General features: G+C 38.6%; 1 protein-coding gene across 6 annotated transcripts; it reads left to right on the forward strand.

Annotated features, from left to right (window-relative positions):
- The first annotated feature begins 1,107 nt into the window (after positions 1-1,107).
- LOC104925045 (poly [ADP-ribose] polymerase 6) lies at positions 1,108-21,479 on the forward strand. 6 transcript variants are annotated; one of them, XM_027281071.1, is made up of 24 exons: positions 1,108-1,313; positions 2,662-2,756; positions 4,224-4,379; positions 4,820-4,931; positions 6,753-6,847; positions 7,126-7,186; positions 7,396-7,486; positions 7,659-7,725; positions 8,029-8,178; positions 9,849-9,999; positions 10,423-10,554; positions 10,932-11,027; positions 11,230-11,322; positions 11,528-11,653; positions 11,838-11,903; positions 12,264-12,331; positions 12,746-12,794; positions 12,946-13,058; positions 14,487-14,559; positions 16,303-16,372; positions 17,266-17,345; positions 17,643-17,706; positions 18,175-18,259; positions 19,074-21,479. In XM_027281071.1, the coding sequence occupies exons 4-24, from the start codon at positions 4,824-4,826 to the stop codon at positions 19,174-19,176; spliced, it is 1,941 nt and encodes a 646-aa protein (XP_027136872.1). In that variant the 5' UTR covers positions 1,108-1,313; positions 2,662-2,756; positions 4,224-4,379; positions 4,820-4,823; the 3' UTR covers positions 19,177-21,479. The 6 variants fall into 6 exon arrangements, with proteins under 6 accessions (XP_027136872.1, XP_027136871.1, XP_027136873.1 ...); XM_027281070.1 differs by lacking the exon at positions 1,108-1,313 and having other exon boundaries at positions 2,448-2,756; XM_027281072.1 differs by lacking the exon at positions 1,108-1,313 and having other exon boundaries at positions 2,448-2,756; positions 11,841-11,903.
- Positions 21,480-21,700: the final 221 nt, after the last annotated feature.

Consider the following 21,700-nt stretch of genomic DNA (forward strand, 5'->3'; position numbering starts at 1 on the left):
TGCTCATTTGAGTGTTTTATTACAGTATTACATGCGTGGAATATCATTTAGTAGTAAAAACTGAAGAAGATGCGGAAGGATACGTACGTACGCGGTGTGCGTAATTGGTAAAGTTAAGGAGCCAATAGGAGCGCGTGAATGCATCAGCGCAGCATGGAGTCTGACATGTGACCGAGGATGGCGTAGTGTGGTTTCCTGAGAAATGCAGAGGTTAGGCTGCTCATATTGAATGCACTGAAGATGTCAGTATGTTTTTGGGTCCATCATCGTGCGGATGTACAAATCATCGACTTATTTCATGGGAAGCATCATCAAACGATTTCAATGTACGCTACCTGCCTTCAAGGCTACACACGTACTGTTCGCTCCCCTTTTATTTAACGCCTAAAAAGCTGGTGCAACAATGACACCCAATGATTGTGTACTGCCCAAACTATATTGGTAGCTCAGTGGATGTTGAGATGCATCAAGGATCCTCGTGGCATGCTTGTCACAAACATATAAGTATGACTCGTCCACTTTGCAACAGTGTTTGAGGCAATGCCTCCATCTAGTGATGGGAAATAGTTGATGTAGATGTTTTTCTCCAACGATATGAATGGAGGTACATTTAGGTACTTCATTTTATTTTCATAAATATTAGGTATAGTTATATATACCGTGGAGTAGGGTAATTTACTTAATATTTAATTGTTTTACATTTTAACTACAAATTCCACTATTTCAAGTAGACAGCCATTATTGCTCTACTATTACACAAAATAGAAATCCACTACTAGCAGTACTTATACTACTAGCACTTTTATTAACACCAATAGAAATAATTATTTCATTTTCACACAACATAAGCATGGGACTTTGTTGGAGGTACGCAGGACATCACTTGCTTCACTTCCTCAGTCTGATTAGTGTAATGTCATCACAGTGCTAATCAGCTATGGTATATTAATAGCAGACAGTATAACATATATATGTATAACAACTCCTTAGCCTACTATTTACTGTGCAAATACAGAAAACTAATCTTATGGCCTAATGGTGCACTCTTCCCTGAGTCCATGTATCCTCTCCCCTGTCCCATTTTACTCTCACCTGTTCACAGCTGTGGTGGTGTTAGTACTGCTGCTTCCACTGCCCATGTTGTCTCACTGGCTTCTGGCAGCCTCTGCCTGGATCCACTCCACTCCACCACCCAAGGCCAATGGACATACCTGTCCAGGTGAAGGACAGATCTGCCGTCCAGTCATCCCGTCCACTGGCCAAGCCCCTGGCTGTCAATCAGCATTAATGGCCGCTAACCCCTGAGCCACGAGGTACAGTAAGACACTGTGGGAATATGCTCAGACAAATCTTGGAGATGAGCAAATAGGACAGCCTAATGCTTCTGAATGTATTATTACTGCAGGAGTACAGCAACTGCTATGTGAATTCATATGGATATGAAAGGTGAAAAACATACATGAAATAAATACAAATGAAGGCACACATAGAATAACTAAAATAGTACAATTACATATTGATTATGTTATGAACATAATAAAAAAAAGACATAATAGATAGAGGGCATAAATGGGAACCATTAGTTACATTACTTAACCTTTAATTACTTTCACAAGAAACAAATCTGTTTTAATTCAGAAAGTCGAATTGTGCTATACTGAATTATTTACTGACTGTTGTTTTACAGTCAAGGACAGTTGCACTATAAGTGGAAGATGGGGTATTGTTGAAGCTAGTACAACTATTCATATACAAGAAGTACCAGGCAGTATAACTGTGGCTTAGCCAGTTTGATGTCAAACTGCACCATATTTATTAGTGGCCTTTAGCTTGTCTTCCTGTGTGCCAAATACAAGTTTGAAGATCTTAATGTTCTCTTGCTCTCCTGACTACAGCCAGACATTGTGCAGACAGTTGGCCTAACACCTGTTCATTAATCTGTCTATTCTTTAGGTCCGTTCTTAAATAGATACCTCGAGGTAATTAGGGTAAAGACTGATTAACACAAAAGCCTAATGGCCATTGTCTCATACATTTAAACAATGACACAGCATATCATAGAAACAACAACAGATGTTTTGTTTTTTTTGCCATTATATATGAATTTTTGAAGATTTTGTTATTTAAATATTAGTATTGTCATATATTTTATATTAAATGATTTAAGCTTAATGCATATATGCATCTATACAATGCATTTAATGTGTAAAACACAAATGTAGCAATAAGTATATATATATATTTAATTTAGACATGAATACACTTATATATATATAGAACCAGAATCTGCATCCAAAGCCTGACACAGACACTGACTTAAGCAACCAGACACACACAACCCAAATACATGAGAAGAGACATTTTTCCTCCATTTTTTCTCTCTCAGCAGCAGTGCAGTCAGCTGCAGGTCACATGACTTGCTTGCCTGGTCTCACTGAGCATGCTCAGACCCTTCAGTGTTGTCAGGCAAAATATAAGACAGCAGTAGGAGCAGAGATCTGCAATAGATAAACACACAGACTAACACACACACCAGCTGGATTGCTCGCAGACACACACCACAGGCGCAGAGAGAGACAGGGCGCTGCAGAGTTGTGGGATCGTGGCTCTCGTTCCTCGAATATCTTATTTTCATGGGCTCATTGTCGTCTATCGTTTCAGTGGAAAACAGCCACTGAGAGAGGGGGCAGGTGTGCCCTTTAAGAGGGGGAGCAGCTGAGGCAAGGACAGCATCCGAGTCTCCATCCTCTGTGGAGGTAAGTGTGGATGGATGGGGTAGGGGTGCAGAGCTTGGGGGGAGGGGAAAATCCGCCTCACTGCATTTGTGTTTGTGTTGAATATTATCAGAAGGCGGAATGGGGACGGTGGTGGTGGATGTGGGGGGTTGGGAGGGGGACAGTTTGTTGCCGACTATTGGTATGTGACACGACGACATGAGGCTATGGGAATGGCAGGGAGTGGAGATGGTGGAGGTGTGTAGATGCTAGCAGGCTTGAGGACATGACAGGGCAGCAGGCACATAAAGAAAAGGAGAGGAGCTGAAGAGGAAGACGTGGTAAAGAGCCGTGTTCAATCGGATGCTGTTATGTCTAGAGGGGTGTTTTAGACAAGAAAGGAGCCAAACCCTAACATGAAAAAAGGACACATATCTATAATCAGGAAGAGAAAAACACACTATTGTGATTACACATGTAATAATGGCCCAATCTAATGTGTCATGTTAGTGCAGCAAACAAAGAGGAAATGAATAATTGGTGTTAATTTAATTACATTGACGTATAAATAGCATAGATGCCTTTATGCTTGATGGTTTTGTAAAAGTCCTATAGTGCCAAGCTATGTTTTCATCCAGTCTTTGTTTTGGTTATCTCAGGATTTAGTCCCCATAAATATTAGAAATGATTTCATCATTTTGGTTTGATATCCACTGGACCATGTAAATTTTAATTTGTATTCTGATGCTGCAGTGTAAAACATGTTACTCTGCATCTGCAGCCTTAAGTCTTGTTAAAAGGACTCGATGCTCATTGTTTACATGTCTGACATAAAATGTGACGGGTCACCATGAAATATAGTGTACTATAGCTGCCTCTGTTATATCAGTGATGGTGATTACCTTTTCAGCTTTTCTGGCTTTGATTTTGTCATAATTTATCTCTTAATCCAAAAGATATTAAATTCAAAGATCTCTTATTTTCTCACCATGACAGCTGTAACTATTCCTTATTGGCAAACATTATTTTGCGATGTTAATTTCTCAAGAACGTCACAGTGTGCTCTCCTTATGATAACCAAGGACATTTAGTGGCGTTTAAAAGATCTTTTTTCCATTTATTTCTCAGGTTATTTCAAAACATTCTAACAATGCACTGGCATCAGCATATGTGCTGTTTTCACTGTGCGTCTATAAACGTGTGCCATCCTTTGGTGCTTTGATATTAATAGATTAAGTTCCTGGAAAAAAATCAAACAACAATAAAACAAAGACATCCTGGGTACTGAACGTACAGCACACATCTCCCACACATTCTCTCCACAGTGATTAATGCCACTCTGAAAGGAGGCAGAGATGGCTGTTGCTAGGATACATGGCAAGGTGAAGTGCAGACCATTTAAAGAAAAGGAGGAGGGCACCATTACAAAGCATGGCATCACCGGAGATGGCCTCTTTCTTTGTTTTATGTTTTCCTCCTTTACTGAAAATAAATTTCTTTTTCTTTAAGGTTTTGCAGTTCAGGAGATTGCAGGAAAGAGGTGGTCATTCAAAGGTCTCCGGTTTTCTGTTCTCGTTCCTTCCACCTGGAAATAAGCTGCAATGGTTGGCAGTATTCAAAGGCCTAAACCTGTCTGAGTGAGCCCTATGAACAGCAGATCCAATGGTAAGACGGCCAAGATTCTATTGGTGTAATCCCTGCATATGATTAAACTGTGTGATTTGAAAATTACATTTCTAGTCACATAATACAGACTTTCCCTGGACATTTAAATGTTGAGTTTGTGTCATCAAAGTAAATTAAATAAGTTAAATACTAATCTCCGGGCTTCAGGCTCTGCGAGAAATGACAAAATACATGGTTATTTTTTTATAAAAAAGATATTTTTATTCACACCATCCTTTTAATTGTAAGTACTCTTCTGAACATTGAACTCAGAGAATATCCTGTCTTTTGGAAATAAATAATGCCTGTTCATCGCTCGCTTTGAGATGCTATATAAAGCAGGGTTTTGAAGCCCTTGAACAGGAGGCTAAATAGGGAGATGTGAGAAAGGATGTGAGATGAAAGGATAATAGAAGGGTTGCATTTTCTTTCCACTGCAGTATAATGGCCTTTTCACAATGTGTGGGCCCACAGGACATCAAAGGCCAGTGTTGGACAGACGAGGAGTCAGACGGGGAGAACGAATCGGAACAGTTCTTGTATGGCATTCAGGTACAGCTACAGTACATAGTTATGTTTGATCTGGTATTTGATGATATTGATATTGTGTTTTCAGTACTTATGCTTGTCTGTGTTGTTATCATCTTACAATAACCAATAATGAGGTTATTGTATTGGTTATTGTTATTTTTTTTATTTTTTTTAGTATTGGTAATTATTATTTTAAGTGTCATTATTATTATTTTAGTTCCCAATGATCTGTAAATGAACTTCTGTTATGATGTGTTTGCTAATTTATAAATTCTATTGCTGTTATAATATGTTAAAAGAGAACATAATAATTTCACCATTTCACCATAAAAAACACTGAAAGTTTCACAAAAAGCAGCCACTAGTTTTCAAGTTATTGTCATAGATGTTGGTGAATAGGGAATTTTGAGCCAGTGGTAAGAAAATCAGGGGTCACCAAAATCATGTAGAATCATATTTCTGAGCATTATGAATATTTAGACCAAATGTCATGGCAATGTGGTGAACAGCTGAGATATTTCACTCTGGCAGTGCAGAACAGATGGACCAGCTGAATGACATTTTCAGTCCTAATGTGTCGCTGCCAGCAGGGCAAAAAATTCAAAAAGTTATCTAAAGCAAGATATTCTGTTGGTCTCAAATATGATATTTTGCAAAATAACTATAATAAATATGACATTTACTGCTAAAATACAATTCAAATTTAGTACTATTATTGTTTTCAACCTTAAGTATGATTTAAAGCAAATCCATTTCTGTGTCCACCATTTCATCTATCATCTCATCTCATAAAGTTCAATGCTTCACTCCCATATAAAATTTTAATCTGTTAGTCATCCTTTTTACTGTTATCTTCTGGTCTGGTGATTGAAATGTAAATCTAGTCTGGGACTTAAAGCTCATTTCTATGCAGTCAGAGAACATGAAAGCAATGTAGTGAAGATAAGGATGAAAGTGTGGGATTTGTTCTGCTCACTCAGAGCTGAGGAGATGAGAGTCTTCTAGTCTAGACACCAAGAACACGTATGACAAATTTCGGTCAACTATTATTATTTATACTTAAAAATTCTATTTATGTAGGACACCAAATGTAGGTTTCCACAGAACATGTGAAATGACAGGATGTAAAACTGAAAAATACAGCATACAAATACAAAAAAAATGCATAATTGAACTTAAACACTGTAATATGAAAAAATATACTAATATGTAACTATCTATGTGTAGCTGATTTTATTGTAAGCAGAAAATGACTAACTAAATGTAAATGATGAACTGGACTTGAAAGGAAAATTCTGATATTTTATAACTGGGATCAAATTTCATGATATTCCCATAATTTAAAAAAAATGTAATTTAGAAAAATTAATTAGCTAAGCAAGCAGAGAGGTCTATATGGGTAAAAATAAGAGCTAAATGGTTAAAATATCTAAAAGTAATGGATAAACAATTAAAATAGTTACCTAAATGCTTCAAATACATAGCTCACAGTTATAGTGAATGGTTGTAAAAAGTAATAGATAAAAAAAGTGAAGCATAAGCAGTTCAAATATTGGATAAATGGTTGAAACCTTTAGTTTTTGCCACTCTAAGTAATTGTACTATAAAACTGACCTTAATACTGACAGACGACAGTGTTTGTATCCATGTTAAATAATTAATTTTGTTAAACTACATCCCGGTCAAAATAATTAAAAAATTTAAATGAACCTGACGAGTGGCGTCAGCAAAGGTTACTTGGACTCTTCATTCAGGGGTGGGGGGTTTGAACAGACAAGAAATTGTCCTATTGCATGCCCTGTGCTGTAACTGTGACTAGTGTAAATATACTGCTTTTTAAAGGGGAGCTGTGCTGCTGACCTGTACCGCCACCCTCAACTGGATGCAGATATTGAGGCAGTAAAAGACATCTACACTGACAGCGCTGTCTCTGTGAGGTACAGCACAGACACACACATACACACAACTGTTTGAGACCAGTTTTGAAACAAACAAAATAACCAAGTGTTGCCTACTTGCACTTCTTATTTTGCCACATGCTGTGGGCACGATTCAAATATGTTATGTATTCATTTTAACTAGATGATGTCTGGCAGAAGTAGAAAAAAGTAACCCTGATTTTTCACCCTCAAGGGATAATCAGTTAAAAGGGTTGGAGTGTCATGCACCCCATTACTTATGATAAATTCACTGCATCTTTTGTGTCTCTAAACAGGGAGTATGGAACCATTGATGACGTGGACATCGATCTTCATATAAACATCGGTTTCTTAGATGTGAGTCAGCAATCCTCTTTCTCTTCACATACTTCCTCCATTTTTGCACATTACTATTCTAGCGTTGGCATTTTGCAAAGTAACACATCATTTATAATGCATCGTGTGCTCATAATTTATTCATGTAATGAGAAATGGCCCTAATTAGGATGCTAACTCTGTATATGTTTGTGTGTATGTGTGTATGTGTGTGTGTGTGTCTGACTCAGGAGGAGGTTGCGACAGCTTGGAAAGTTATCAGAACAGAGCCCATTATTCTGAGACTGCGCTTTTCTCTTTCTCAGTACCTCGATGGACCTGGTGAGTAAAGATGTCAGTGTGGATGTTGGTTTTCTGGGAGGGACTTTAGGTATTTGTGCCACTCACTGAACGTAGGAGGTGAGTACAATATGTGGAATACAAGAGGGAGAGTGAAAGAAAGTGTGTGTGTGTATCTGTGCACTGCATAATAATGTTAGTCATCTTTACTCAGAACCGTCGGTGGAAGTGTTCCAGCCCTCCAATAAAGAAGGCTTCAGCCTGGGCCTGCAGCTAAAAAAGTAAGTCGTGTCATTTATAATGTTTAATAGGGAAAATGTGCATAGTGATTTTCATAATTTAACCCTTTAACATTTTGCCTAACCAAATTTGCAGCATCAAAGAAACAAATCACAGATTATTAAATTTTCAAAGGTTACCTGTGGCCTTACAAAATAAATGCATGTGACATAAATATTTAATAGTGGTCTTTAGACTTTGTCACCTTTTGCTTGACTAATCTACTCAAACAAATTAAAAAATGTACACCAAAATGTTCACACACGCTTCTTCCTGCTTGACTCTCCTCTTTTGTAACATGGCAGGATCCTGAGCACGTTCACCTCCCAGCAGTGGAAGCACCTCAGTAATGAGTTCCTCAAGGCCCAGCAGGAGAAGAGGCACAGCTGGTTCAAAGCTGGAGGAACCATCAAGAAGTTCCGTGCCGGACTCAGCATCTTTTCCCCCATACCCAAGTAGGTCTCTTACTCTCTTATGATGTACCTCTTTCAAGGCATCTACATAGCCATACTTTTGTTTTATACACAGCATGCCGCACATTTTTCTAGAGTAAATGTAAGCCGATATAAGTCATTTTCACATAAACAAATGTGCACGCTTGTAAGTAATAGGGGCGCAAGGTTGACATTTTTGGTAATGTCTGCTAACTGAAAGGATCGATTTTGGCCAGTGCTAGTGCAGACTCTGACTGTGATACTGATGTCTAAAAACACAGTTTTATTAGTTATTGTCCTGATTTATTTCTACTTCTACTCTACTGATTTACTTCTACTCTGAGGTAAATGCACAAATGAATTTACCTCAAATACAGACAGAAGTATTTTAGTGTTGTGTTGCCCTTACATCCACTGTATGTTTTTGCATTTTCTTCTACAGTCGGTAAATTTGAAAGTGTTTGTGTAATTCAGGTGAAAGCAATTTCACAGCAAGTATTAAAAAGGGAAATTCTGCTTTTTATAGTTGTCCCATCATTATTATCCATTTAGGGAATGGCTTATTATTGCTTATTGGCATTCAATTGTAAAGAATAAATTATATAAATGTCTGGGGATTCACAGTATATTGTGCACCCCTAAACTTGAATGATTCAATTTGTATTTGGTTGCACAATGTTCTTAACACTTCATTCTGGAGTTGTATTTACCAGGAAATATCCTATTTCACTTGGAATGATGTCTATAGTGTCTATTTTATGTATTACTTCTATAGCTTCTCATCATTTAATGTTTTTCTTTTGTCGCTCTTATTTATTCTTTTGTGAAGCACTTTGTGATGTCTGATCGAGAAAGGTGCAATATAACTCACTTACATAATTAGATAGAAGCAAGCTATTTTCAGGACTGGAGATTTCTGAGGGATCAGGGTAAAAAATATTATCCATCTGGTCAACAAACTGCGAGCAGTAAAGATAGCAATGGAAATACTTTGCGAAGGTTTGTCTGTGAAAGATGAATTGTAGAAAAAAAAAGACAAGCGTGGGGAAGGAAGCTCTGACACAGCACACCGCAGATTGACTTAAACTCAAAATTTGACACACTCGACCAATTTTCCCAAGGGGGAAGTAGTCTTCTTGGCCTCTGTCTTTCTCTGGGATGCTTTGACAGTTATGGGTGCACAGGGATTGAATCCCGGCCCACTCGTTGAAGGTCAGCTTCACTAACTACTGGGATGTCATCCTCACAACTTGACAGGAGTCTCAAGTCAAAGAGTGCACATGGATAATGTACTGAGAGTGATGGTGGAAGTGAACACTGGTTATTGTGTATTAACAGTTAGTGACTTGAGCTGCTGCCCAAATGGATTTAAGTTGTCTGAGCTAATATAATACTGTAAGTGTTGTGTGACTGACCAGAGCAAACCGTGTGTCACACTAACATTACCCAGGTACTGGCCATGTAAACACATTGTAGTTTTAGCATGCAAGATAATAACTGAATACCAAATGATATGACGGATTAAGAATTTATTCAAAGCAACATTACAATGATTATTATTTTATTTTATTTTTTTGGAGTTTTTTTTTTTTACAAAGACTTAGACAACTACAACATTAACATCTTCTCATAGTGGAAACAATGGCTGATGAAGTAATGTGCATGAATCGTGTCTTGCTTTTTTTTTCTAGGTCTCCAAGTTTTCCTCTGATCCAAGACACGGTTTTAAAAGGGAAGCTGAGTGTCCCTGAGCTGAGAGTGACCCGCCTGATGAACCGCTCTATCTCATGTACCATGAAGAATCCTAAAGGAGAGCTCTTCAGCTATCCACCAAACAGCCAGGTCCGTGCCAGTCTGAACAAATCAGTGCCCAGTTGTGGAAATAGCTAAATTACACCGTCCTCCCACTTATTTGTCTTTTATGTCTCTCACTCACTTGTCAAATTGTGGTCATAGTGTTTTTTTGTCACATCTCAGAGTCTTTAAACTTTACACTCCTCACATTTACAATGCAGATGCAGAGACGCACTTGTTATGATAAGGATTTCAAAATCATTCACAATCTGACAAACTGTTGACGATGGATGCTGTTTTTAAAAGCACTGTATATCTTTCTTTTCTGTTTGAATCCACTGTGATTCACTCTGACCCTCTTCTCAGTCACCTGCCACCTGCACTGTTCCCACCTGAGCCTTTCCTTACCCTTACCGTAACATAGCTGGTGCGCCGTTTCCCATAATGCTTTGTCTTCACTTGACTCATCAGACTGTGGCTGTCCCGGCGGCCAGGGCCCCAGCGCAGATTACCACGAGGCAGCTGATTGAATTGTTTTTCTCATCCCAGGCGGGCGGCCACTGCAAGAACATCCCTACCTTGGAGTATGGCTTCTTAGTGCAGGTTAGACTTCAAGGAAATATGAGTACCTTAACAAGGCACAACCTGTCCTTTGAGGGTCTTTTCTTCAGTCCAAAAACATCTATGTTTGTCTGTAAGCAACAATAAAAGCCCACTTTAAAATCTGTTTGGATGTGAGGGCCTTATTGTATTTGCTATTTATTTTGGGGATTCGTCATCTGCTGGTAGCTGGTAGTGACAAAGGATGGGGCCAACAGTGCATTGTTGTGCCAGAACCTCACAACAGGTTAAGCCAGCCATAACGGCAGTACAAATTTGTAGTTTAGTGACAATTCTGATGCCAAACTAGTCTCTTTTATATGGCAGGGCTTCAGGTGGGAGCGATAACTTGGAACACTGCTGTGCTTTTCTCCTACCAGATAATGAAGTACTCAGAGCAGAGGATCCCCACGCTCAACGAGTACTGCGTGGTGTGTGACGAACAGCATGTCTTTCAGAATGGATCCATGCTGAAGGTATAAAAAGAGAAACATACACTGTAGATTTTTTTTTTTAAAGAAACATTATGTATATGTTTTTTTCTCTTTCTTAATAGTATAATATTAATAATATTATTTGAATGGAATTTACACAGTGCATTTATTTCTGTGTACATATGTAGCATTATATTTAAAGCATATTTTCATCCTTTGTCCATGTGTGCATATGTTTATACAGCCAGCTGTGTGCACAAGGGAGCTGTGTGTGTTCTCCTTCTACACTCTGGGTGTGATGTCCGGAGCTGCAGAGGAAGTGGCCACTGGAGCAGAGGTGACGACAACACAGTATATGATATAATTCAGATTTTTTGTATTTTCTTCTTGCGTCTATTTATTCTTTCCTCTTCAAGATCTCCTTTTGATTCTAGATTAAAGGATGGAGCGTCAAGCACTGACACAGTGGAGGAAGATTTTGTTGTAATATACTGAAAATGATAAAGGCACAAAATATAAATATAAACTCCCTCTTTCCTCAGGTTGTGGACCTGCTTGTGGCTATGTGTCGAGCTGCTCTTGAGTCTCCCCGTAAGAGCATCATCTTTGAGCCCTACCCATCAGTTGTTGATCCCAATGACCCCAAGACACTGGCCTTCAACCCAAAGGTCAGCATCCTCACTGAAACCATCATTACTAACTAAATCAAAACAAATTTAATTCCAAGATGTCAAATCAATTTGTTAAAAGACAACAACTGGATTTTTACCTCTACAAGTGATTTTACATGTCTGTATGTTGTTCCCTCTCTAATTGCATACAATGGATGTTTGGCTCAACCGATGAACACAGAAGAAGAATTATGAGAGACTGCAGAAAGCACTGGACAGCGTCATGTCCATTCGGGAAATGACCCAGGTACAAGAAGGAAATGGGAGGGAGAGAAGGGAAGGGCCACAGTGGATCAAAGTTACAGTCAGGCTTGATTATAATGTTTAAGATGAAATCCAAAGTTGTTTTTTTTGTTTATATAAGAACATAATTCTATGTCCACTGTGTGTCTGTATATATACACTTTTAGTTCTTTCTAATGCTTTTTTACTCACTGTGGCATGGCTGCATCTGTCCTTTATAAAATGGACCATACTGTAAGCCTATATCTAAACACTCAAATCATTTGACTCTGGAAAAAATAAATATGTTCTAAAAACAAAAGCAAACTGAGAACAAACAGAAAATCTTGTGTGTGTGTGTGTGTGTGTGTTCTTTTTTTTTCAGGGCTCATATCTAGAGATCAAGAAACAGATGGACAAACTTGACCCTCTGGCCCATCCTTTGCTACAGTGGTGAGTGAGAGTTTGTTTACTTTGCTTTGCATGTTAACATTATTTGATTTTGGACAGTACAGAGCATATTTATGATCGTGGACAACATAATACTTATGAGCGTAGATTAGCTTAGCACAGGTTTAAATAATGAAATTAATGATGGTTGAATTTCATTTAGCTGCTTCGGTTTCATGGTCCTGCATTGTCACACTGTCATGGCTTACTGGGACTCTGGAATTGAGCGTAGCCATCATTAGTGTTATTAATAACTCCCATGTTTTTCCTGCTATGCGAAGTTGAGATGTCTGCTGTGATTAAGGCCTTTTGTGGTCAAGGCAAAGTAGTGACACCAAGAGCCGATACTTACTTAACAGATACTCTGTTACATGCTGTTTTATTTTATTTTTTGATCCTCCATCTGTCTTTCCACAGGATTATTTCCAGTAACAGGTCCCATATTGTCAAGCTGCCTCTGAGTAGGGTATGAAACCAGAATGACATTCCCTCAAGTGTCCTTAACTGAAAATTTAGTTTTTAATGCTATATTGTGTTAATTTGATGGTTCATACTCATTCTCTGTCTGTTTATCTCTCTCTTGCTCTTACTTGTCCCTTATGACCTCATTGTGATAGCAACTGAAATTCATGCACACCTCCCACCAGTTCCTGCTGCTCAGCAGCCCCCCGGCCAAGGAGGCTCGTTTTCGCACTGCCAAGAAGCTATACGGCAGCACCTTTGCCTTCCAGTGAGTCCACCTTGTTCCTTTAGCTAATGCAGCAGTCACGCAGTCAAAACTCTATGTTTTCATTGAATGGCTACTTTGAAGAACCTATTTTCTAAATCTTAAAATCATTCAGTTATAAAATATCAGAAAATCATTTGTAGTTATTATATATAGCCAAGCTTGTGGATGTTGGAAAACTATAATGTGAGAAGTCACTTACTGTAAATAATTGATCTTAAATCAAGCATGGTCACTAAACTGCATGCATAATTTACCATTACAGCAGTACACTCTGCCAAACATGAACACATCTCAGTGTAACACCTGATCATTATGTTGGGGATGGAGGAACCACTCTAGCAGATTTTTATGGAACCATAACAAACAACAGCACAGAGCAGTGGCCATTCTCTTGGACAGAGAAACCACCTTGCTAAGCCAGCACATGGAGCCAGCAATATCTGTGAGGTAGAGATTTGTACTGTAGCAGATGGGGCTTTGCTGAATATTTTAGATACCCATGGCCCATCTGGGCACTTGCTGGGTACAACTCATGAGCAGTGCTAACAATCTCTCTGTATGCTGGTTAATACTACATATTTAATCATTTGCATCAGGGAACGCCAAATTTGTATGTCAGCTTGGCTGCCATCATTTCTGTTGATATAAATATAAACATACAAGATGTAAATAGATACAATACATGTTCAGAGGCAGTTTAATGACATTTTAAAAGGGAATCTATTAATGGATGATAAGTGAAATTAAGAACTTTTCCCTGTTCATTTATTAGACTGTGGAAGGAGGAACGTCATACTGCTTCAAACCTTGTTAAAAATAACAGCACTCATGACACTTCTGTGATCGTTGTGTTTTATTTTAAGACAGTCCAGATACTAGCACTGGGAGATATATTCAGATAACCCATCCTGTACTGACAGCAGTGATCTTCAACTTTCCTAATACATCTAATACATTTTTAGCATTAAATGATAAATTTAGAGGACTATGATGATGTAACATGTCCAAAAATATCCTCGCACAAATTGTATAAATAGAAGACTGCAGTACCTCTTTAGAGAGCTTCAATCTCCTCTCCTCATCAATTAGTTTTTACAAAATTTTTACTAATAATAAAAAGTAAAAATCTTTAAAACTCTCTCTCTCTCTCTCTCTCTCTCTCTCTCTCTCTCTCTCTCTCTCCCTCTCTCTATATATATATATATATATATATATATATATCAACAATATGATATAAAAAACAATAGTAAATGTTCCCTATTAGTGAATCAAAGGTCATAGACAAAATATTATTACAACATCCCTGAACAGCACGGATCTGGCCACTACACGTCAGTGGTTGCACACTGAGATCCATGCTGTATATGTTCATACAGCACTTTGTTTTATCTCTTCTTATCTCTCTCCCTCTCTCTACACTTGCTCTAGTGGTTCCCATATAGAGAACTGGCACTCTGTTCTGAGAAATGGACTAGTCAATGCCTCTTATACCAAACTGCAGGTACGTAACCCTGGCAGTTGGCTGGAATTTACGATGCATCTCCTCTCGGACAGTAAACCTGCCCTCGGACAGAGCAGGCTCGCTGTCCGGCTGATTCATTTTTGCAGTTAATGGATGCCAGCTTCCCTTTCGTCAGCATTGCAATTGGCATTTTAGCGAGCGGGGCACACTGGGAGATTTTCCTGGCCAATGTCGGCCGCTTTTTGCCTCCTTCACCGGCAGCAGCCGACAGCACGTCTCCTCCTGTTTGCAGGACAAAGGGAGGGGGCTGTGGTGTCAGCTGTGATGTCAGGAGGCTGCCTGTGTGCCCTGTTGGGGTTAACCACCTAGAGCACTGAGTAGGTTAGGTCTGAAGCTGAAGAATGAGAAGGACAAGCTCCATGGTAGTGAGTATAGACTCCCTGTGGGTGATTAAGGAGGGCTTCATAAAAGGTCAGTAAATGGCACCACTCATTATCTATTCAGACTTGGGTCAAATAGTAGCCTCACATAATTTAATCAGTTAATTTAAAGCTAGTAGATATCAGATGGGTACGATGGACTAAATGAGGACCATAGAGATAATTAATATAATTTCAAGGCAGAAGCAGAAACTTTTCTTCACTCAGGTCTGCATCCATCTGCATCTTTATGTTGTTCTACCAAGGTTTGCATTGAACTTTGTGACCCAGATCTGCAAAAGATAAATAAATATTAAAACAAGAAAGGAAGAAGTGAGCACTAGAGAGTGGCGAATTGGCTCATTTGCACAATACAGACGATAATGACTGCTTGGAGATAGACCGGCATGTCCTGAAAATGGATTAAACACAATTAAATGTGAAATCTCAAGGATCTTTGAAACTTTCACGCCGGCTGTGATTGCTCTATCATGCTGATGTGTTTCATTTATGCCTTCTTTGTTCTCCAACTTTTTGAACTCTCCATCTTTGATCTCGCCTCAGTGCTTGTCTGCCTCCTTTCTCTCTCACCTTGAGCATTCCACCCCCTCCTCCTCTGTCATTGTTTCATGGGAAAAGGAGGAGGACTGTGTCACCCTCCGGCTCCAGCTATCACACAAAACCTCCCGTATATTGATCCTTTTGATTTCTTCCAGATGTGCCACGTCCTGACCTCCATCTCCCTCAAATTTCATTCCCAAACTCTCAAGTTGCTCTTTGTTCTTCCTCTCGTTTCTCCTCTGGTTTCACTGTGGCTTGTGAACCCTTGTCCATGTTACACCTGTGGACATTTCGTTTTTGCTTCATTCTGGACATTCTTATTTGGACGCTCATCGTCATCATCAGTCATTCTCATTCTTTTCATTCTTATCAACTTTACTTTTGAGTCAGCATACATGGTCCCATGTCCCATGTCAGCAGTGCTTGGATGTTTACACAAATTTCATTCACAAAATTCAAGAGCATCACATGATCTTCACATGACATTATGTCGTAAGGAGATAATATGTTGGCATTTTAAAGATGTGAATTATTAGAGTTGTTTCAGATCACTGGAATAATAATAATAAAACTATCTTTTCTTTCTTTGGCTCTTTGCCATCCACCATCTTTGGATTTCTGTGTGTGTGTGTGTGTGTATGCTTGGTTGGTGGGGTTTACCAGGTAAACTGTCATAGAAACATATAAAACAGCAACTTATATTTAACTACAGTAGGACACGTGCGTGTGCGTGTGTACTTGAGGTTGTCTTGTACAACTACTCAGTGACCCTTACTTCCTTCCTGCTCTTTTCAAACCCAAGCTGCATGGGGCAGCGTATGGAAAGGGCATCTATCTGAGCCCCATCTCCAGCATATCTTTTGGATACTCAGGTAGGAACGGCTCATTCCTTGCCACTCAGCCCCCTCTGGCCCACCTCTCCCTTTTTCCCACCAATACGCTTTGTGTTTGTTAAAATGGCTTGATTATCATCCTGGAACACTTCATTTCACATTTGGGAGCTTTCCATGCTATCTTGTTGTCTTGCTCTGTGCCGTGTGTCCATTTTGGGTGCTGGGCCTTGGGCCTACTCTGTGAACTTGTGTGCCGCCTACCATACCATATTATGTTGTGGCCGTGTAAAATGGGGCTGTCATTGGATCTGTGTGTGTTACTTTGTACATTGTTGGCTTTTCATATTGTTTTCTTTTCTTGGAATGGGGATGTAGAACCACTTACAGCAAACTTTATGTCCTTACTTTACTTCCCCTTATGGATTTCTACTGAAACACAATGTCAGTTTGGCTTTGAGGGCCTGCTATGGTTTAGTGGTGGTGTTGGTTTTGTGGACAGGAGGTCAGTAGATTGCCAAAGGGGCCCACCTGCTATTAACCAGCCCTTAGTAGGTTATCCCAGTTTTAAGGAAGGCTATGGAATCATTATTCTTAGTTAAAGTTGCTGGTATTATATCCATTTGGCTTAATCTGTTCTTGCTAAATCAAAACCAGTAAATAAATACATATGTGGATGGTACAGATTATCAGAAATAATTTAAATAAAGCATGCAGTTTTGAGTTTTGAACCATACTTGCTCAGCTTTTTTTCTCTCGATATTCAGTGGCAATTTTGAACAATAACCTTCATTTGAAGGTTAGCACTGTGGGTAATAATTTCTCTGTACAAGGAGTTCAAGACCACTAGAGGAAGGTTTTTCACAGCTTGAGTGACTCAAGGTAAGGTCGTTCTGACTCAGGGTTGTTTGCTCTCTGTGTGCTGCTTCTTTCAGGAATGGGGAAAGGACAGCACCGCATGCCCACCAAAGATGAACTGGTGCAGCGTTACAACCGAATGAATACCATACCACAGGTGAGAGGACATATTACCGCCTTACATGTGCTAATTTATACACAAATAGGATGTGTTAATAATGGGAGGAAATATATCACGGAATCATTAGAAGCCTTAAAAAATATCATCATTGATTTCCAGTTCAAGGATAATGATCATGTCAGTATATTGAGTTGATATTTTTTACAATCACTATAACTTGAGTTTCACTGTTACACTCGAGCAGATCTCTGGATACCATCATTAGCACGGTTAGATCATGGTCTACTGCAGCTGCTTGGCGGTGACTTAACTGTTTCCTCTCTTTTTCAACAGAGCCGTCCAATACAATCGAGGTTTCTTCAGAGTCGAAATCTGAACTGCATCGCCCTGTGTGAAGGTAATAACAAGCAGAGGGTATAATACGTGTAAAACCTGAAAAAAATAATGGATATGAGGCAATAATAATATATGCTTTGTACTACCATGCAAATTCAGAAACAAACAAAACACTTACACATACAACAACAGATAGCAGTGTATTTAAGTATGTCACAAGCACAGTAGGAAGTATAATAATAGAGAAATTATCACACTATAATCATCATAAAACTATAAAAAATGCAGAGGAGAAATAAAGCACATCACTGAGGATTATAATATATAGATATAGACATATAGAGAAATATTATATATATATACATAATACAATTATAAGTTTATGGTCTTGAGTTGTATATACTAGAAAAACATCAACAGTATGAATTACAACTGATATTTATAATATTAATAATAATAACCAATAAAATAAATCCAGTGAATACGTATTTGATACTTTTGGTGTAACATGTGTCTCTCTATTAAACAGTGATCACATCCAAGGATCTGCAGAAACACGGCAACATTTGGGTGTGTCCAGTTTCCGACCACGTCTGTACTCGCTTCTTTTTTGTGTGAGTATCCCCAACACTGATGATTCTCACAGAATGAATACACAATTACATTAAGACAAGAGTCGTTGTAGGAGTAAATCGTTATCACACTTTAAAATTCATAGTTTATTACTCATAAATGGTGGTATATGCTGCATTTGCCCCACATCACTCATCATCATTTAAAATTAGCAATGAGTAAATTGTGCTGATGGTTTAGTGGTGCTACTGCTCCCCTAAAATGGGTCCCTCTCAGGTCATAAGGCTTTCAATATGGATGTTTAAAACTGTGTTTTGGAGCTGAGCAAATAAAACATGGCTGCTGATGTCCAAGCTTTGGACACACGCATTCTCCAGATGGCAAAGTCTATTATCATGTCCACTGCTGTCTTCTGAGTTGGAAATTAGATTTGAGATGGCCTGGAATCAAATTTAAATCACAGCTAAATATAATTCAGTTCTGAACTTGTGCTCAGTGTATGGTTTTATTTTTCAGTTGTATTTGTACAGAAGTATATGGTTCATATGGTTCAATCACTTCAATTGATTGATATGGTTAGTATGAAAACTAGAAGATTTGTTATGTCAGGAATGCATCCTATAAAATCACAGTAATTCATCTGCTTCCTACACAAGAGCAACTCACAGAGGCCCATTTTTCTTTGGAAATGTTACTTCTTTTAGCATCAGTATTACACCTTGTTGATGAGATAAGAATACGCTTTTACTATTTTATAAACTATTTATCTTTAAACTCAAATTAGTAGCAACATAAAACAGAAAAAACTAAAAGGATGGAAGGAAACCATGTCAACCCATCTATGTATATGTGCAGGTACGAGGATGGCCAAGTAGGAGATGCCAACATCAACACCCAGGAGCCTAAGGTGCAGAAGGAGATCATGCGTGTGATTGGGACCCAGATCTACTCCAGCTAATGGAGGTTCTCCATATGTCTCTCTGACGGAGGCACACAGGCAGGCAGACAGCGAATGTTTGGGCGAGCTGACCTCGGGCCTGATACTGAAGGCTGAGGGAGCTCTTGAGCACATTATTCGTGAAGTTTTTTTGTTCTGGTCCTCTCATTTTCCTCTCTCTCCTTTGTTCCTCGTCTCCAAGTGGCTACGCATTACGTGTTCATTTTACCATCAGTTAGGTTTCCTGGTTAAAGTCAGTCTGCTTTTATTAGTTTATGTCATCTTCCAACAGAAGCTTAACACACTGATGAAGAAAAGAGGAACTAGTCACTAGTGTGGCTCTCCACAACCTTTCAAACCCAGGTTTGACCGGCACTTTTACTGATCCTTTGGACTAACTATATTCAACTACTATCTCCATTTATCCTTTCTCTTTGTGAATATCTATTTAAAAAATCATCCCAAATGATAATTAGATCCCTTTGTGGCAAATAAGTGATGGATTTACATGCGCATAGAAGTTTGTTCTCTCATTGTGTTTGTAAAGGCATTATCTCCAATCCATTTATTTAATATTCTTTGACTAATGACATGAATTAAGGTCTGTGACATGGTTATCTGAGGGGCAAGCACTGCTTTGTGATTTTGTCCTTGTCGGATTGAGCTCCCAGAATCCAATAAGCGAGGTGTGGCTTTAACACAAGTTACATACACTATAGGCACTTTGTTTTTTGATAACATTATAAAGTGTAAAAATCCAGCAGTATTATGATTTTTATTACAGAATTAAGTTCTGATTGATGATGCACTTTCAAAATCTCACAGCCCCCAGATGTCAAACAGATAAGACATAAGAGTAACATGGCAGGGTCAACAACAGGGGTCATACAATTTCCTTACAGCTCCACTTAATGATATTTTTGGTATTAACACGAAATGAGATTATGCTACGTCTTTGTTTTCTGGCAAAAGGGCGGGTATTACTGCTGACCCCACTGAGAATCAACACTCACATCTGAAGTTTTATACACTTTCAGATGCTTAAGTCCATTGTTTCTCTGCCTGTCTGAAAAGCTAAAACATGGTATTGTGCTATTACTACATGTACTTGAAAGGTGTGAGCAGCTTGACATTTTGAAGACAATAAAACATATTTTGTCATTAATCAGCAGCAACGCTAATAAGGCTTTGACTCGGTGTCTATGTTAAAAATGAATGAAACAGAGCATTAAGGCCCAGTTGCAGTGTGTTTGGGGTCTCTGCCCCTCATTTGTCGAAAATTGCTTAATGGAGGTTATATCTGGCTAAAACTGGTACTGTAACATAAATACAGTATAATGCTGAAATGATACATATATGATCATCCTCTTACTCTCACTGAAATGAAAAAAAAACAAACAACAACAGTGGATTGGATTTAATCTGTGATTGTGTTATATCTGTTGACAGTGTTCAAAAAAACTACCACAATCTGTTGCGTGTGATCATTTTGTTCAAGTAGTCATCACTTTTTCTTTAAGTGGTGGATATCTCATTTTCAAATGAATCTCTTTGTGTATGAACTACAACCTAGAAAATCCACTGTACAGAATATCATGGACAATTTTACCCAACTATCTACTGACAGTATCCAGTCCAGGTGAGTTCACATCCTCCCTGGCACTGACTAATGGACACTGGATGATACAGATCTGCATTAATGTGCAATTCTATGGTTTCACCTTGAAGAATGGCAACCTTGTATAGCTAATCAAGTTTATCAGTTAGTCATGTACTGTATGTATGTATGTACGTGTGGGTTTGTATTTTCTTGACATTATACTAGACATTGCACTTATTCAATGTTTGCCTAAATGGGAGAAGGACTGTCCTCGGACCTGCAGCAGATGGGTAGTGGAGAGAAAGAAGAGAAAAAAAGTATTTATGGAGTCAGCAGGACTAATATCCAACAACTTAACCTTGTCTCTACTGAGCTTTCAGTGTCTCCTGGAACTAAAAATTCTGACTACTGAATGGACTTCGAAGCACTGAAAGAGAGTGCATTGTACATAAGGACATTGGAGACCTCGATGAAATGTATTGAAAGAAGTTGACATGTACAGCTTACTCATTGTGTTGCGGGACTGTGCTAATAACTGATGCCTGTTTTTGCCAAGAGGTTTGAGCTGTGAGTCTCTTTGAGAGTCTATTCTCTGGCTGTCTGTCTCTGGTGAGTAATGTTTTCAATGATGATGTTGACGACAATGATGGTGATTATGAAGATGATGAAAGGCGACAATGCAGAAAAAGAAAAAAAGAATAAAGCCTGATTTTGCACAGTTTTACACACAGTCTCCTTTTCTTTCATGTCTGGAAAATAGTCTGACCATTAAATGTAAAATTGTCTACTGAGGCAGAGGCTTTGCGTTAGCATTTTGGGCAGAAGGGGGCACCATTACTCCACCAACATATACACAAACCACCCGAGTCCTCTGCGAAGATCAAATCAGACTTTTTTTTTTTATTTTTTACCCATATTCATAGCTCTCACATGTATAATTACTTG

Source organism: Larimichthys crocea, chromosome VIII (genome assembly GCF_000972845.2).
Source record: "Larimichthys crocea isolate SSNF chromosome VIII, L_crocea_2.0, whole genome shotgun sequence".
Lineage (NCBI taxonomy): Eukaryota > Metazoa > Chordata > Actinopteri > Sciaenidae > Larimichthys > Larimichthys crocea.